Source organism: Aplysia californica, unplaced genomic scaffold, assembly GCF_000002075.1.
Source record: "Aplysia californica isolate F4 #8 unplaced genomic scaffold, AplCal3.0 scaffold00225, whole genome shotgun sequence".
In the NCBI taxonomy this organism is placed as follows: domain Eukaryota; kingdom Metazoa; phylum Mollusca; class Gastropoda; order Aplysiida; family Aplysiidae; genus Aplysia; species Aplysia californica.
Window position 1 is genome coordinate 686,144 of NW_004797495.1, and position 19,762 is coordinate 705,905.

The 19,762-nt window shown below is 36.9% G+C and overlaps 1 protein-coding gene across 1 annotated transcript in view; it reads right to left on the bottom strand.

Moving 5' to 3' along the window:
• The window catches only part of LOC101856431 (protein phosphatase 1 regulatory subunit 36), a 33,808-nt gene that overhangs the window by 2,046 nt on the left and 12,000 nt on the right, over positions 1-19,762 (bottom strand). The window contains exons 7-16 of the mRNA XM_005099780.3: positions 10,840-10,980; positions 9,899-9,941; positions 8,244-8,326; positions 7,351-7,406; positions 5,581-5,698; positions 4,835-4,864; positions 4,376-4,465; positions 2,528-2,608; positions 1,910-2,017; positions 708-751 (exon numbers count right to left, since the gene is read on the bottom strand). Coding sequence (XP_005099837.1) covers positions 708-751; positions 1,910-2,017; positions 2,528-2,608; positions 4,376-4,465; positions 4,835-4,864; positions 5,581-5,698; positions 7,351-7,406; positions 8,244-8,326; positions 9,899-9,941; positions 10,840-10,980 — 794 coding nt within the window. The remainder of the gene's footprint in view (positions 1-707; positions 752-1,909; positions 2,018-2,527; positions 2,609-4,375; positions 4,466-4,834; positions 4,865-5,580; positions 5,699-7,350; positions 7,407-8,243; positions 8,327-9,898; positions 9,942-10,839; positions 10,981-19,762) is intronic.

Consider the following 19,762-nt stretch of genomic DNA (forward strand, 5'->3'; position numbering starts at 1 on the left):
CATCTTTATATTTTCCAGTACATTTGTTTTCGTATCAAAATTTCTTTTCATTCAATTTCGTTTTTTCTTACCATAAGTTGTATGTATCTTAAGAACAAATGCACATGTAAATGTAAGGCAAGCATTAAAAAGAATTCTTTGTAACAATATGAACACATTTACAGGAGCGTTGCTTATTACTTTTAAATTATATAAGAAAATAAGCGTTAAATATGGAAACTCTTCCCCCCCCCCAAAAAAAATACAATAAAAGCTGTTACATGATAACATTTTTTTAATGTGCATTTTCAAAGACAGAGTGCTTCACAGCTTCACCTATCCTCAGAACATGAGGCTGATAGGAAAATATTCTAAAAAGGAAAACAAATAATTCCATCCTCTGTAAGATTTGAACCCCATGCTTCCTTATGTTGAACTAGTAGATAATAAACAGCTACAGCCACCAGTTCACTAGGAGGGATTATATCATAGAATATGTACATTCAATGATGAGACCAGAAATAATAATAGAAAACATTTGTATCTATTATAGCGCAAATTCTCGCTCAACAGCAAGCTTTATGCACTTTACAATCTATAGTATTACCCCAGCAGAACTGATAGCATTCTAAAACAATCTTAACTTCCTGAGAAACATATATTGCAAGTTGCCATTATATAGGCATAAAGCAATAATTGCTCTACCGTTTGCAACATGAAAATCTTACCAGAGGCTTGGGTTTTCTCAGCAGCTGCACTTTCTTCTCCAGTTCTGAAAATCCCACAAGAAAAGTATAAATGACAACAGAATTTTCACAAAAAACTTTTTCCAATTCAGTGAAAAAAATAGTTATCACTTTTTCCAAAGACATAAATCTCATTTCAACATACTAGTTTCCTTAATTTGAGTTGTCACAGCTCCAACAATTTCAAAGTCTTAAAAATGATTTATTTTAGATATACCGTGAATATCTTTACTTTTAGTAAAGTATGGGGTTTTACGCACGAAACAAGTTGGATTTTTCTCAACGATTCATTTCTCAGCTTGACGCTGGTCAATATTTCTATTTTAAATTTTTTTAACGCTAAAAATCGAGTCGTGAATATCTACTACCCGTACATCATGAAGATTTATCCACATCTCCAAGGGAAGATTATGTTAAAACTTTACAGCTACAGCACTTAAACTTTAGTTTTGCTAATCTATTCCACACATTCTTTAAAACTTCTCAACCAATATATGGCAGTTCTGAATACTTTTCTTTTCAGTATACACTCTACAGGAGTCTATCAAGAATGACAATTTTTTTAAAGTACTTTTTTACTAAGTGTCATCTAGGCTTTTTTCACTTGATAATTTGTTTTCAGGATAAAGAAAGCTTCATGTGCAAAGGTAATTGCAAAGAGCATTCATCAATGTCCATGGTAAATAAACCCACAAGGACCAGACTTTTGTAATTGCTTTCTACAAAACTTACAGTTAGTGTTTGAAGAAAAGCAAGAAAGGGAATGGAATTATTCTAGGGAATACACTTAACTGTAAAACAATTTTTTTTGTTACATTCCATTTCAAGAAAAACACGCTTCACAGAGCATAATCAACTGAAAACAATTCTCATTTTACATGAGTGAGAATAGTTGCACTTCCCCACCTTAGAATTAATTACAAAGTTCTATCTGCTCAGCACCAAGTTTTGAGAAATTTAACGTTAACAATTTTGAGTTTAATAACATATCAAATTTCTTCAAATGAAATATTTTGAATATCTTGATGAGGTCTCCTTAAAATCTTACTATTTTTGATAGTGCAGATAGAATATTTGTTTTCTGAACTCATGGTCTTAACTCAAAATTGCCAATAATGTCAGACAGAACTTTGTAATTCTGAGGTAGCATATGTATACAAAGCATACTCGATAAGTGATCTTACCGCTTCTCTCCGTCTTCCCCCTCGTGCTCTTCATCCTCGTTCTCCGCTCCAACTGGGGAGAGTGTCTGAGGGTTGAACATCTTGTAAGGTTCACCCAGAATCCCTGTTCTGGGAAAAAGAAACAAAGCAGACATTATTCCTATGCCCACACAAACAATAATACAGAAATATAAAAGGACCAGTCCAGAAAGAACATTGTTTGAGGGCCAAAATAAAGAAAGAGACTAAAACAATGTTGTTGGCAGAAACTGAGAAAAGGCAACAATTCAGATTTATACTTTTCTAAATATATTTATTAATTTATGATTAATGGGAAATCTGGTGTAGACGATTCCAACCTGGGTTTTTTTTCCATCCAAGAGCAGCACTATAAAGTCACCAATTGTCTTTTCTCTTTATTTTTTGAAAGCCTCAAAAGAAAGACTTCTTATTTTTCAGGTAGGCATGGAACTCAAAATTATATCCATTTCAGCATTAGCATGAGTTTTGGTATATTTTGCTTTATCTTTATAGCCTATTATATTTATCAACATTTGCATTATTACACAGACTGATAATCCAGTATCATTCATAAACAATTCAACACTTTCAATATTCAAGAGAGAAAAAATTACGTACTTGAACTTTTTGGTATCCAAGAGTAGGTCAGAATACTTCTCATCCACAATGTCATCTTCTTCATCATCAAATCCAGAAGACCTGAAGAAAGAAAATGTTATGGGTGTATTACATGAACAGATGAAGTCTAACGTTCACAAACCAAACAGAAGAAAATAGATATGACAGAACGGTGAGCCAACTCGTAAATTTGATAAATGATAGAACAAACTTTCTAAATGCAAATTCAAAAAGGAAACTTTTCTTCCACCGTTGTTTTCCAATTATCATAGCTTTCCAAAGATGGAGCATTATGCTGTTCGTAGCAAACTATTGAAACAGCTGGACCAGCAATTTCAAAGCTTGAAGTCCTCGTCTTCAATTAATTGTACCACATGTTGAGTTATTGAGAAAAAAATGAGGAGTCCACTGAAAAAAAAGGGCATAGTCACAAACTGGAAATTGTGAGGGTGTCAATTTTAAAAGCTTGTGGACTCATAACTTCATATTTGTTTGATTGGTGGTTTATTTTATATTTTTGCTGAAAGGGAAATCTAACTACAACCAAAGAGTCTACATAACAAGAGGGGCCACTTCTCTCTTTGAGCCAATTAAAAAAGTGTCCTCAAAATTCGGTGGCGCCCTCTTCGCAAAAGCGCACCTTTAGCGAACAGAGTTATCCTACTTGAGTTTAAAAAATCAAAGTAAAACTAGCAAGTTTTTGAATGAATTTCGGAAGAACGCTTTTTTTAAATGGTTACGCTAACAAAATACCTCTTCCGGAGGAAAGGGTGATTGTTTTCTTCGTTTAATTTGATTTTAGAATGAAAGGCGAGAGGTCATTAAAATTTTTAAAAACTAAAACTCCGTACTGAACGAACCCGAACTGCTGATGAACAGCAGTCGATCTGCGCACGCAAGGAGGTGCTATTCCTATTCCTCTTCTGGAAAAATGAAAGAGAGCTTCAAAACAGACTGCAGCGCCATCTGAAGCAAAGAGCATACTTCCTGCGGACACTTTTTTGGCTGAGTGGCTCATCTTGTTATTTACTATCTTTGCTACAACTGAACAGTCAGTAAGTGTTCAAAATTGATACCCTCACGATTTTCAGTTTGTGACTAAGCCCGTTTTTTCAGTGGACTCCTCAAATAATATTTCAAAGGATTTTTCGTCATGGTTACTGTAATCTAACCACAGACTAATGTCCATCCCTAGCATCATGTAGAATTATATAATACTAGCTGGGCCCCCTTTTGATGAAAGGAATGATAGGTGGGTTAACATCAACTGAAAGTCATTGGTAAAAAAAGAAACCATGAGGCTAGATCTATACGGGTCGCACACTCAAAATAGTGCTCAGTATTGCGCGACAATGCACAATAGTATCGAACGGAAGAACGACTTGAAATAAACAAACCTGGCAGATTTTCTAAAATTACAAAGACAGAAGCGTCGACCTACAAAAGCGATCGGAAAAATAAAGAAATTTGGCTTTTGCAGCAAAACTGTCTTAAAAATGAAAAAACGAAGGGCGTCATGATCCGGAGAATATTTTTAAGAATCTTTTCGCGAAAACCGCATGTCGATCGATGCAGCCATTAAAAAGCCTTTTGAATAGCAAAATTCGGCCACCACAAATAGATAACAGAATATATTCCACTGAATGTTGAGGAGAGCTTTACTTCTAATCTAACTTTACTTCTCAGGTTAAATTGTAATTTGAAGTTATATATAATATTAGCATTTATGAGTTAAACTAGAACAAAATATATTAGCATCTAGGAGTTAAACTGAAGTACAATCCAAGGTGAGGTGCTGTAAAATGACATGGAAACCCTACACTTTTGAGGGAAAGTAGAAGAACTCACTCTCCTGAAGTGAACTGAGGTCGTTTAAAGAGCCTGGCAGATTCCTCTTTCGGAGATGGCAGAATGGCAACTATGGCTGGCGATCTTTGACTGAAAAAAATCAACATGCACAAGAGATTATGATATATTTATATAACTGTAAAATCTTAGTTTAATCAAAATAACAGACATTCATTGAACCAAAGTAACTCTGTAGACAATCAAGAGTTTTCAATTACTTTTTCTCTACAATAGTGAGCCTTGTAAGGCATTTAAAAAATTGTTTTCGATGATAAGACACAAGGAGCATTCAACACAAAAACTTCAGAATGACAGAAAACATATAAATATAACATACCATACATGAAAATTAAATTAACACTTTGCACACTTTTTTTAAAACATAAAATCAAAACTTTTTAAGGATAAAGATAACTACCCAACACTTTTATAATGTACAAAAGCTGTGATAAAACTTACTTGATGATAGATTTGATCGCTGGTCTTTTCCTGTAGAGGAGACAGAAAGTTAGTGGATTCCGCATGCAAAGTGTTACAATGAGCAATTTAAGAGAGGTTTCATGAATATTTCAAAAGAAACAATTCCCTATTTTCAACCTATGGTATATTCAATCATTAGTTTATGCAAACTTAAAAATCAAAGCTGCAAGACGTTCTTCGAAATAGCTCATGAAAAAAATATACAAACTAAGCTGTCCCCGCGGTTTTATCCCAAAAAAAACCCCCTGAAATTATGCAAACTGAGCCCAAAAATGTGAAATTGTGCGATTCTGTTAATTTTAACACTGAATGATAAAGGAAAATAATCAGAAATTATGCAAAACGATCAAATTTTGCCAAATTATGCGGGGTGCATAAAACCACGGGGACAGACTAAGAGAGTGGGCATCACGTTCTTAAAAAAAACTCAGTTCCTGTCACATGCTTCTACTGCATACCATTATTTCAAACATCAGAAGAAAGGGGCACTTCATATATTGTATGTCCTTTGCTTATTTTTGTTTTGTTTCTGCAAAACTTTTGTATGATAATTTATTCAGATAAAACATCAAAAGGAATTTCAATTGAATTAAAGTCATTTGAAACATTTTTGTTCAATTGAAAACTAGCAGGCATGTCAGCCACTAATTTAGTCTATTACTCAAAATTTGTTTGTGTCACTGGAGAATGTTGATGCTCAAGGCTATGACAAGCATTCAACTTACGGGTGGAGACGTCGATACTCTGCAGGAGTCAACTTCTTCTCCTCCTCTGGCTCCTTTTTCTCCTCCTCTGCTTCATTTGGCTTTTTGGGGGCTTTGGTAGGGTCTTGCCCTTTAGGCTCTATAGGTAAAGCAAAAGTAAAAAAATGTAGAGACCTGTCATTCCACTCATGCGGATACAACATGGACATGGGCAAGCAAAGACATACAGATGAAAACTCACTTTCCTAATTAGCCCCTCCACCTCCTTCTTTCCCCCTCTCTCTCTCTCTCTTCTGGCGCTGTGGCTTCATAAGCGGTCAGCGATGCTGACAGCACGCAGGAACTCAACACTCGCCCGGGGGTCCTTAAAAAGTGCTGAAAGTGGGTTACTGAAATGTCCCAGCAGACGGGTTCTAGCACGATAGCTGGCGGGACACCTCAGGAACACATGGTCCATAGTTTCGTCCTCCTCCTTGCAGGCTCGACAGGACGGATCTGGGTTGTCTGCTGGCGCAATTTTGTGGAGATATGATCTCAGCTTGGGCGATTTTCCACCAGTTCTCATTTGGGAGAGAAGCCGGCGGTCCTGTCGTCTGAGCGAGGCCTCAAGCTGGAATGACGGGGGCTGGGCAAACGGCAGTTTGGGTTTCGCCTCTCTTTTCCACTTTGCGCGGGTCGATCGGTGGATGACGGCTTTAGCTGTCGAGAAATCGATTGGCGTGTCAATCTGGGTAAGCGCTGTTGCTTCTTTGGCGATGCTGTCAACTTCCTCGTTCCCAGCCAGTCCGGCGTGGCCTGGAATCCACTGTAAGTGGATGGAACATTCAGAGCGTTGACAGAGGGTGTGCAGATGTTGCCAGATTGAGCAGGCCACCTTTTCCGATTGGTTGGTAGGGCCGTATGAGAGGCGCATGACTGCTGATCTAGAATCAGTGTATACATGGATGCGTGCACTGTTCGGAAGGCTGCCTGCTGTATGTAGTGCCACAAGCATGTCAAGCGCTGTGTCGAGAGCTACAAGCTCGGCCCTGTAGCTGGAACAATACCGGCCCGCAGGTACACGTTGGTCGAGTTCGGTATCGCCGGTCTTGATCAGTATTCCACTTCCTCCATACTCAGTACCGTGCTCAGCTGAACCGTCAGTCCAGACTTCTACATCGGGCAGGGGGAGCGAACGAATTGTAGCCTCTGCTGCTGCTTTCCTGACAGCTGGTTCATTAGCACGCTTGCAGTCGGCGACAAGATCGGTGCTAAAAGTCACGTTGTATGATGCAGCCTTCCACGGTTGTGTGGGGGGTAAAACAACCAGCTCCTCACGTGGGTACGTATCCAGTTCAGTTTCGGCTCCTTCTTTCCGCTTTTAGAATCTCAGGATCTGTACACTCTTATGCTCACAGTACAAAACATATTGATTTTTACACCTTTGCGTTATCCTATATAAGTTCAGCTACAATTCTGGCAGCGTTTCTTCAATTAACTGTTGGCAAAATTTAACATCTTGTAGACAGAAGATGAGAATTTCTTTGGTTCAGATGGCCTTGACAAATACAACACATTTATACAAAATAATCCATCACTATCACATTATAAATGTTATCACACTAATACAGACAATCTTACAAACACGGCATTGTTGGATGAGAATATGCCCTGTTTTTGACCTATGATTAAAGTGTTCTAAAGAAAGACATACATCAGAAACCACATACCTAAATGTCATGTCAACAAATTATGCTTGACATATTTGTAAGCTTGATCTCACTAACCACTCGTTATCTCATATATTATTACCTTCAGGTGCATATTTCACACGGATCGCAGGGTTAAATGTGTCAGATCGCAGGATTCTGTAGAAAGTAAGAAGTAAGTTTATCAATATACACTTGTCTATTAATGTGCAAACTCACAATGAAGAATATACTTCAGAAGACATAAATGATTCATAAGGTTGCTTTCCTTAAAGAAAAAAATTATCAGAGAACCTTGGAAAATTAAAAAAGATAAGTGACAATACCTGTATAGTTGTACACTTTATTGTTCATGTTTTACATTCTAGTCTAGTAGAGATTTTACGGCGCTCGCAACTGCATAAGGTCATATGAGTGCCAGAAGATTAGAGGTGTTACAAGAGAGTAACAAACATAAAAAAGAAGGAGGGGGAGATAAGGACGATAGATGTTTGATGGGAAAGAAGGAGCAAACCACACCAGAGCACCCGCCAACCACCCACGTTTTACATTCCCACTGACTTGACATTGTTTAGATCATTTAGGAGGATGACTGCTTCAACACAGCCTAACCTAGGCTATTGAAATACATTCAAGCAGAAAGAAGGAGAGGCTTAATTAAAAACATTCTCTTCGTGGGACTTGAGCTTCCCCGTTCAGAGTATATCAAAGAGTCTATCAATTGAACCATAAACACAGGTGGCCACACTTTGAAAAAAAAAAAAGAACAAAAATTAGAAAGTTGACAATAATTCAACAGAGTCTCAAGTAATTTTGCCCAAACTATATGTGAAAACAGCTTCTGTGACATCACAGGATTTCCTAACTAACAACATTCTGCTACAGCAGCAAGAGATAAGAAAGACATGAAAAAAAGAGAAGATGACAGGGGATAATATGAAATTAATAGGTGTTAAAAAGTAGTCACCAAAATGAGACGCAATAAAAGTAAACTACCTGCCAATTTCCTTCTTGATACATTCAAACTCCTTTCTTCTAAAAGTTATCCACACAACAAAAGTGCAGAAGCTGTAGAAAGTCTGAAAGTACAGCACACAAACAGTAGTCAGTTTGAAAGTAGGTAACAATATCAGGTCTGTAATGGATGAACTATCATGACCTTTAAAAGCAAGGCTATAATTACATTTAAATACATGTTTTGAAACAATCTGTAGAAAACTTCAGTCAAACCTGCCCTAACGGCCACCTGTATAATACAATCACCTGTACAAACGGCCTCTTCCCATCCCCCTCCCCACTTGCAGTTTGTTCTACTATAATGACACTAAGACAGTCCACTTTTCTCCCCAACAATGGGTGGCTGTCTTAGACAATTTCAACTGTGTTTGAAAAACCTGACATTCAGAAATTGAAACATGTACTAGGAATGAATGAATACCACAATGTAACTACAGTCGAGCCTGCCCTGACGGCCACCTCTATAAGATGGCCCCCTGTACAAACGGCCACTTTCCATTTCCCCCCTTGCGTTTTTTCTATATTTTTTAACTGTGTAAAACGGGCACCTGTCCAACGCGGCCGCGGCCACCATATTTTAACACACAACCCCTATCACACTAAGCAATAACACCTGTCTTAGACGGCCACCTTAGTGACTCCATTACGTTTTGTCGTAAATTGTGCATTGGCCCCTGGCGTTGTGGGCCAGCCGTCATAATTCAATCACCTGTCGTTATTGTTAGGTAGTCCCTCCAACAAATCATGTTGCGTAGGCCCCTCCCACTGTTGACCAATAGGTACCAATTTTCAGCTGCAGGTGATGTAAGCGTGTGATCCCTCATAACCCGTAAGCCCCGTCCAGAACTCATACACAAATCGTAAGTGAGATGAGTGGTCACTGTTTACCCAGTTGTAACAAAGTAACAATGAACAATGGACGTCAACATGAAGTTGCGACAGAAGCGTCGCTCGCTCTCCGAGTGGCAGCGACCCATGTGTTTGTTTTAACATGGCACTGGGTCTTCCTTGTCTGATACATTTCGTTTTATTGTCACCCTTGCGCAAAACAGCAACAAAATAAAAATAACAAACAAAATACATACCAACAATAACAAAAACAACAACAATGCGGCTACTTTCGATTGGGACTTCAAATAGGAATGGTTTGTTTTCTTCATCTTGATCAGTCCTGCCTAAGACGGCCACCTGTCTTAAACGGCCACTTTTCTCCTTGACAATGGGTGGCCGTCTTACACAGGTTTGACTGTATTATCAAATTCAGTTACAGTACAATTAAATTCCAAGTACAATAGAGAAAAATTATTTTGGTTTTTAAAAAATGAATAACTGTTGTGTAAGGAACAGGGCAAAGGGATTATAACACTCTCATAAAATGCTCTTGCTCTTTCCACACAGGGTAAACCTACCCCTGTTTACTTGTTTACACAATTCATACATTCCTCTACAAACTAGTGTCATTAATTTAACTTCATCTCAAAGCACCTATGACATACCAAAAGGTTGCGGATCTGTGATGTATCATTTATGTGTTCAGGTCAGGCCCTTCAATTGTTTACATAGCACAAAAATTAAAATCATTTCCGGATGAGCTTTGAATACTCAAATCATAACATCATAACAACTCTTCCTACCTCAAACCTACTGCGATCTGTATGAGTCTTGGAAACACGAGACCTGGGGAAAGAGCATGTTGATATGGTCATGTTTTTGTCCTTTCTCTTACACAAAATCCCTTCCAGAAAGCTTGAGGAGAACAGAATTGTCAGGAAGCTCAAAGGCCCACTAAAAACCAGAAAGAATAGTGAAATACCATTAAATAAATAATAAGTTTGTTGCTCAAACACAAAAGCCAGACATTATTATTTTCATCCAAAGCAAGACAAATAAACAAGCTTTAAGATTATACCAATAACTCTATGTGCTCAAAAATTGACAACCGCCAGATTCCACCATGTTGTGACACAAGTATGATTGTGGTGTGCTATGTACTTTGGCATGTCTTGACCTTCTTTTTTCCTTCTCTTTTTGCTGTCATTCTTTTTTCAAACCAAAAAAAATCCACCTTCAAAATTATGTTTCCGTCAGGGGAAAACAGAAGTATAGTGTGTGTGTGTGTGTGTGTGTGTGTGTGTGTGTGTGTGTGTGTGTGTGTGTGTGTGTGTGTGTGTGTGTGCGTGTGCGTGTGCGTGTGCGCGTGTGCGTGTATGTGTGTGTGCGTGTGTGTGTGTGTGTGTGTGTGTGCGTGTGCGTGTGTGTGTTTGTGTGTGGTGCATGTTTGTGTGTGGTGCATGTTTGTGTGAGTGGGTATGTGTATGTGAGTGTATGTGTGTGTGTTTTTGTGTGTGTGTACATGAGTGTGCATGTACATGCGGGAGGGGGGATGGAAAAGAGAAATAGTTCACTATACATGTACACTTTACTTATCAGATACAATAGAGTAGAGCACCATGCTATATAACACATAACCAAAAGGAAGGCAGCTGTAAAAGCTCTAATTAAAGGGAACAAACAATGAATATAAAAAAATGCAAGTCAGAAAGGACAGAAAGTCCAAATAAAATGTCTCACTCACATGCCACATTCCATGTGATGCTGCTCTTCCAAACCAAGGCCAAGGACCAAGATGCAGTAGGCACGACCCAAAAGCTTCTGGGCCACACTCAGGCGCTCGCATGACTCGGCATATTCTATCTTCTCTGAGACACTGGGTTCACTGAAATGCGAAGAAGTAAACCTTATACAATCTTTGTAAAAAAAATGAGGCTGATATTTTGAAAAGCAGAATCAATAAAAACATCAGAATTTAACATTAAAAAACAAAATCACTGTAAATGCATTCACAGTGCTTTTTTCTTTTCATTTATGTAGGAAATTAGACTTTATTGGAACAAGGAAGGTCTCTATGGTATATATAAAAAGATGGACTAAATGAACTGAAAGAAAAGTCTTGGAATATAATGGCAAGAGCATTTTAACCGGCACCCAGCATCTTCCTCCTCCCTTCAAGCTAAACGCAAATCAGGAGAGGAAACTGCAAGGCACAAACCGTATTGACAGTGACATTGGAGAGTTCATCCTTTCACATTTTCAGCAACATCATAAAACACAGTAAGACAAGAGCTGCATATTAGCTGTACCATCATATACATGTCTATGGTTGAGAAATTAAAAAATGAGAAAAAAAGTACAAATAACTTTAAAATATACTGGTGTTGTTGTGGATATATACATGCTTATATGTACATCCCTGAGTCAACATAAAAATGTAATTAAAGAAGTTTTACGCCCCCATCAACACCATTAACATAAATTAGAATGCTAGTTGCCTTGACCTTGTCTGTTAAGGCCAACCTGGGCTGAAAGGTTTAGTTTTAGTAAGTGTTTTACGGCACTTGCAACACAATATGGTCAAGTAAGTGCCGAAGATTAGAGGTGTCACAAGAGAGTAACAAACACAAAAAAGAAGGAGGAGAGATAAGGACGATAGATGTTTGATTGGAAAGAAGAAAAAGGGCAAACCACACCAGAAGAGCAAATCATGCCAGACCACCCGCCAACCACCCACGGGCTGAGAGGGATACCTCACCACAGAAAGATTAACACACTCTAAAAATTCTCCCCACACAGGAATCAACTTCATATCTTCTGCATGGGATGGTACAGAGTCTAATCGCTACACCACATTGGCCATAGTCCCATATAACCGAGATCAAAGCTAAAAGAGGTGTATATAAGAAGCTACTCAAAGACGTAAAAATAAATGTGTTCTTTCAAACATACAAAAGCACATGTAATATTATTTTTTTAGCAAAAAGACTATTAATTAATAATCATAATGAATTAACAAAGCAACAAAATGCAAGTTCATACACATATACACATATAGATAATAAAGATTATCATCCTCATAAGAAAAATAACGCATGCAGCACTCTACTAGCACATCCATCCGTGACCAGCAGGATCCACACTAAACCTAGGTCAAAACACAATAAAGTGAAAGTAGGGAAGTTTATTCAGGTAATTTTGTTGCAAGTCACTTGGTCCCTCTGAGTGACATCTGTTGAAGGTGAAAAATATTTCAGAACAAGCAAGAGAGATTGCGACCTCTCCCCCAAATTTGAACCTTGAACCTCTGCATGCATACCCAGAGTCTACAGTGGCAAGAACTGGCAGAGAAGTTTAGTTTTGGTAAGAGTTTTACGGCACTTGCAACACAATAAGGTCCTATAAGTTCCGAAGATTAGAAGTGTTACAGGAGAGTAAGAAACATAAAAATGGAGGAGAGATAGGGAAGGTAGATGTTTTATAAGAAAAATGGAGTAAACCACACCAGAGCACCCACCAACCACCCACTGGAAGAGAAGGTAGAGTCTAAATTGTATTGAAAAAAAAAAAAAACAACCAAAAAAACCCCACAAATGTTGAAAGAATTTAACCTCTAAGAATTAATCTAAGTTCACACAATATAACTTAATTTTTTTTAGTTTAGAGAGTGAAAAAAAGCAAATTCGCAGGTGGACAAGCGGTGATCAATATAATTTATATGTAATTGTCTGACTTAACATTAACCAAGACACATATGACACTCCACGTACATTCATCAGTGACCACCAGAAAATTGAACCCCAAAAAGGATTTATGTATGTACATTATGTGTCTTTTTCATTGAACTTAAAAATCGATAATAATTTGAAACTTCTTCATGATTCACTGTTATTCAGTTGGCTAACAAATATGTAAGCAAATATGACTTCCAGATTTTTTCATTTTCCCAGGGCTGTGAAATGCATGCCCTTGGCCCAATGTACGGTTCTGTTTTCATAATGGCAGGCTTTAATTTATGTCTTGTAGGGTTAAGTTTCAACTTTCAATAAATATTTTTATAAATTAAAGTATAAAGAACAATTCAAGAGACAAAAGAGAAAACAAGTGAGGCTGATTTCTTGTATACGTCACATGATCAATTACTTGAAATAATTAGTAAAAACAGTAGAATGTAAAAACAAAGCTACCATTATTTATAAAGCATTGTCAGGAGCTATAACAAATGGGATTGCAAACAAGTTGAGCAAACTAAATCAGGGCTGAAAGTTATCCTGCCACAATGGTGTCCCACTGGATCTAGGAAACCTGAGGATTTTATCTGAAATATTTAAGCAAGTCATAAGTTTTCTTTTTTTTCTTTTTTTTTTGTCAAGGAAATTACACTCTCTCTCTTCTGGCGTTGTGGCATCCTAAACAGTCAGCAATGCCCACAGCAAGCAGGAAGTCAACACTTGCTCCTTAAAAAGAAACTACACTCAAACCACAATTAAAAAAACCTAAACTTGACTGCTTTCTAGTTTCAAAAACTTATGGGATCATGAAGTGTGAGAACAAGAAGTTTGAAACTAGTCAACGTAAAGAAAATCACATGTACACACTGGCCTTTAGTTGGGGATTGAAAAAAGCAAGACTGACAGACAGAAGCAGCAGAGGAACAAGTTTGAAACTGTTGATTGTGGAACCATGTATGCAATACAGTCGAACATGTTTATAATGGTCACTCGAGATCACAGAAAAAAGTGACAATTATAGATAAGGTCTGAGTTGTGGTCACTTACTAGACTTGACAAAGTCAACAGGAGGTTTTAAAAGCAGAAACCTAAATTCTACCTTTCCATTTCATTTCCATCAAAATTGTTATCTATCATAAGAGCTTCTTCAAATTGTTTGAAGTGCACACTCAGTCTGAGAATGGATTGGCAGAAAATTGTCGCTGCAAGTTACTGCTATCATGAACAAATTAGGCCCACTCATAGTGAAGATGACTGACTGTGGCCGTATTGGAAAGGGCCATTATGGTCAGGTTAAGATACCAAAAGATAGCCCGACAGAATTAGCACCCCATTGGTATCCCATGAACATCTCACTGAACTTTAAGTTTAAGGCTTAATTGCTATACACATTTTACACCACCATCAGCACAATTAGGATTCCTTAAGATTAGGCAATGGGCTACTATACCTGTGCCTCTATGAGCCAACTTGGGTAGGGTTGTGGGCTAAGGTAGTGGGATTTTGAATAAAAACATTTTCCATGCATTAGAACTGAACTTATGTTTTTTGTATGCCAGATGAAGACCTTTACCACAACACCAAAACTTCTTTAGTAAATAAATAAGTGAGAGTATGGGTTTAACACCCTATCAACACTCTAACATTATATTTTACTTATGCCCATACCAATAAAATCACTGTCTAAAAGAGCATCATCATCATAATCTTGAGGACTTTCTGTAATAAACATGATAATCGTTAATTGGCACAGTAATCACTCCGTGAAATTAACTCTCACAAGCTGTGACTGCACACACGTGTGAATACATTCTGCTATTCTACCTTTCATTATTGATGGATAAACTTACCCCAAAATATTCAGTTATTGGAATATGTCGATACATGTAGTATAGATGCATGTACGGAGGGAGTAAAATGACAATATTAGCTATAGGAGTCTGTTGCGTTTAACAGCCAATACAATTCTACACTATGAAACAGCCTTGTGCATAGGCCTCACATGCATTTATAATGCAGTGCAAAAATGATGAGATTTGGAAACTTTCACTGTCGGATCAAAGAGCCTACAAACAAAAACTTTTAAAGGGGCTCACATCTATGAAGACACAGATTACAAGCTACAAATGATTAAATAAATAAAGTCATCAGACATCAGATGTAAACACACAGCCCCCCCCCCCCCCCCCCCCCCACCTTTCTCTCTCTCTCTCTCTCTCGTTCTCTTTATCTCTCATTCTCTCTCTCTCTCTCATTCTCTCTCTCTCTCTCATTCTCTCATTCTCTCTCTCTCTCTCTTTTTCTCCGAGAGAGTTTGTATGTGCATATGTGCTTCTCACACTTACAAAATTGTCTTGAGTAAAAATCAGCAAATATAATACATTTGACAAATTATGTTACTTTTGTTCAGATTTCTGCAACAAATTCTGGAAAAAAAAAGAATTTAAAAAACCCTGTATCTAATATAATCAACACTTTCTGAAATCAGTTTAATCATGCATAGAGAAGGCTTTATCATATTAACATCTTTGAACAAAACAAAATGCAGTTTGTGAACCGGTATTGCAATAATTCCACATTGACACCCTTTCCTTCAGGCATCTCAAGGAATAAGACTAAGAACATTGCTTTAGTTTAGTTTTAGCAAGAGTTTTCTAGTTTTCCTGCACTTGCAACAAAATTAGGTCATATAAGTGCCAGAGAATATAGGAGTTACTAGACATTAACATAGAAAGTAAATAAGAAGGAGAGATAAGGACGATGGTTGTTCGATAAGAAAGAAGGAGCAAACCACACCAGAGTGCCTACCAACCACCCACCAAAGAAAGCATAAAACAATTTTTTAAAATCTTGAATATGTACTGAAAGCTTCAGCCCCATATCAGCAAGAAAAAATGCAATGGTAAAATATAACATTTTTTGAGAATCGCTATATATTTCTGCAGTCGTGAACTAAGTAAGAGCTCAGATGCCGCCTGACCTGTGGGACCCAAAAAGGGGCTATAGTAACTTTTCCAGCTGTCATGTATTTGAAGTGAAACTAGTGTACATATATCAAACAAGCTGTAAAGTTTTTATGTTAAGAAATATTCTTAAAACCAAAGAGTTTTTACTCCTTCTGTTTAAAGGATACCAGACTTTGCATAAATGACGAACGGTTAACATCATAATGATACCTTACATTCTCAATTGTTAAAAGAAGACTGAAAATATTTAGATGATATTTCTACTCTAGATATTCTACACTCTATTTCTTTTCCAGTTCATCATCACTGTACAAATATTTCTCTCGCTTCTATTTTGAACACACATCAAAAGAATAAGACACTCTTAAATATCTAAAACAAAATTTTGAGCATCATCTTTTACAAACTGCAAAAAAAAAAAACATTTTATCATGAGCCCAAACTTATGTCAACATTCATGAGCCAATAAATATATGACAACACAGAAGAGTACAATACATGTGTATACATAAACAACATATTACTTATTAACAAGTTGAAAAGATAATGCCCCACAGTGTACATATTCAGTGCTGTAATCACATCTATGATCAGCACCCCACGTGACGGTGTAAATCAAATATGAAGCCCTAATGAGTTCACTATCGTAAAGTAGTGAGGCAAAAGATACAGAGACCATCAACTGGCTGCTTATCTAAATAAAGCTGTGACACTTTTGGTATATAGCTTGCTGAACTATGACATTTTGCATTAATATTTTTAGCATTTTGCACGATCACCACCTTATGACTAAACAGATTCGCAACAAAATCAAGTACCACATCAGTCGTAACAAATACCTCCACACAGTGAGGAACACAACTTAGGAAATTCAGCTGCTACGGCCACACCACAAGCTGTGTATCTGAATTAGTTGTTTTCATTGAGCCTTTTTTCAGCAAAAATCCTCCAAACAAGCATAAATTCACAATTCACATTAACTTTGATCATTTCTGCTAGAGACAATATAATGTACTGCAGTGAGTTTACAGTGTTGACGAGTCACTCACGGCAAAGTGAATATTTTGACAAAAGCAGAAACCAGTACATTCTTCAAGTGAGTGGAACTTTACAAATGTGAGAGACCACCTCTTCAAAGCTTGTAACTTAAGAATGCTGCAGCAGTTTTCATTTCAAGTTTCACAGAATTTCAACATATCGTCATTTTACAGAGCTCTATTGCTATGTAGTGATTTTTGCTCTACGCCTAATCAAAATTTATACAATTAGCCTGCCTTACTTTGCATCAACTTTATTCCATTTCCGATAAAATCCACGATAGATTACATTATACTAATATGCCAGCCAATGCAAGTATACCTCTGAATAAAAAACATCTTAAAAATCAACTGGTCATCACGAACTGAGAGCGGCAAAATTTGAGAACAGGATATTCTGTTCTATCTTTCACAGATCATAACTGTCACATTTCATAAAACAGAGAGTATCTACTCCCCCCCTCCCCCTAACTCCAGGAAAGGAAGGGGAGGGGTGGATTACCCCAAAAAATACATGAACATATAGTACTGGGGCTGTCATATTCAACTGATCATCTTCCAGGTGCTTTTTAGACCCTACACCAGATACACAATCTCAAAACTATGTTCTTAAAGGACAAAAATCCATAAAAAGGCAGTTCTATAAATAAAAAAACAAAAAAAGATTTTTAAAAACAATTTTTTGAAGCTGCTTGTAATAAAGGACAGCCTGTATCATTACAATCAGCCGAAAACAGACCAGCGGATAAACCTGCCACACTGAACTAGTGAAAATTGATCAACTTGCTGTTAGGATGAAAACACAATAATGTGATTATATATGACAGCACACCACCTAACAAAATACACTGCCTCACTGCAAGAGTTTCAATGACACTCATTAAAGCATGGTGATTACGAGACCTCCCTACGACACTTTCTAATATCTGCACTTTCAAAGAGGAGGACTAAACAGTGACTGCCCAAAGCAAACTAGGTAATGCTTGTCATCTATGCCCTGTAAATTCTGCGCTAACACTAATGACTGATGGAGACACCTGTTGTTGACCAAAGTAAATAAAACTCAACTCTTAGACTCTCAGAAAGATATCAAAGTGGAGAAATTTCTGGTAAACAAAATGTAAGTTCCCTGATCATTGTACAGTGTACAGTTGCTTTATTCTAATTTTAGTTGACATGAATTTTTATCTCTTGAGATAGCAAGTACCAAAAACTACGTTTCCTTTTAAAATCAAAGTAAGAGAAAGTACAGATACAAGAATGCTTTACAGTCTTAGGGACAACCATGTATTTGCGATAGAAAAAACAAAACAAAAGTCATTAACTTATTCTGTATCACACACAAACAAACAATAGATCATCAAGAACACAATGTCAAATAGGCAGATATATTCACACCATGAATCATCTAAGTGGTCCTCTTCACTTACCGAATGATAGGAGGAAACACTTCAATTACTTTCCTGAATTAAAAGAAATCCTCTTTCATATGCAACTGACAAACAACCTATCTTCATGGCTCGGAGGCAACGTAGATATATGATTGGCAAAAAATTGCTTTTTTTTTAACAGATTAATAATAGATAATAATATGAAGCATAAGCGAAGAATTAAGCTGGGATAAAAATAAATTGAGCCAGACTGATACAGCATTAAAAATCATTAACCAACAGTAAACTTAATTAATAAATTGGAAAATTGTTCTAAATTAATTTCTCATTCACGATGAATAAATATTCTGAAATGTACTTTAGGGCACAACACATAGCACAAAGTCAGGGGATGTGATGGATAGAGAATGTGGAAGGATCAGGTATGAATAGTGCCTGGTCAGTTTTGTTAAAGTGAAGGAAGACATGTTTAACCAAACTATAATATGTATCTGAAAATAGTAAACAGATCAAGAATACATGGGCTCAAATTATCATGTCCATTTATTAGAGAAAGAGGATGTAAATTTCGGTATCTTAATGGAGACACAATATATATATAAGCACCAGCGTCTGAGAAATAATTATCAATATTTTTAAAGAAAAAAAAAACAAGACCTTCTTCAGAATCTTAACCTTTTGCACCCTGGGCTCTTAAATACTCTATATCCTGGGCTCCTGAGTAATTTCATTGCTTTTTTAAGTATACTTTTCTACAGCTCATAATTGTGTTGATCTTATCTATTTATCTCATTTTTTTCTGCTGTAACATGTGTGTGTGCCTGCTGAAAGGTACCAAATGACGCATTTTGAAGAATCCCGTTTTTTTTGCATTTTCATGTACATAGATCTTTTTTAAACAATATGGGCTTTGAAATTTTAAGATATCTTCAGTAGTTTTTGAGATATGGGTGATTTTGTAAGGCGTGGTACGGAAACAAAGTTTTGAGAAAAACAGCTTTAAGTTTCCCTTTGTTTCTGCTTTGAATAGATAGATCTATGCTTCGAGACATCCTGACAACACATTCGCTACTCACAAACCAACTTTCAAAAGCAGCTAAGGCAAAAGAACAGCTTCAAAGTGTCTCTATTAAGAAGTCTTCAAAACAAGTTCCCCATCACCTTGAGCAAGAATTTTCAAGAAATAGATCTAGGCTAGGTTTGTGCAGGACAGAAAAAAGCTATACATGTACAAGTTTGCTCTTCAAAAAAGCGAAAGAGTGCGGATGCGCAAAGCTTCGCTTGTGTACAAGTTCTAGATATTCATGCGCACTACCCGCCACTAGAAAGGGGAGTGAATGACCTAAATTTATGTATTTTAAAGTAAAAGAAATTCAAGTTCTTGTAAATATTGATATATGAATGGCTAAAGAATCCATTTTTAATGGAAGTTAGTTCTTGTCAAAAATTCTATTTTTGACCTTTAAAGCCTGATATCTCGGTTCAAGCAAATGCGTCTTTTGGTACCTTTCACCATGCACACTCACATATCACTGTGCTGAT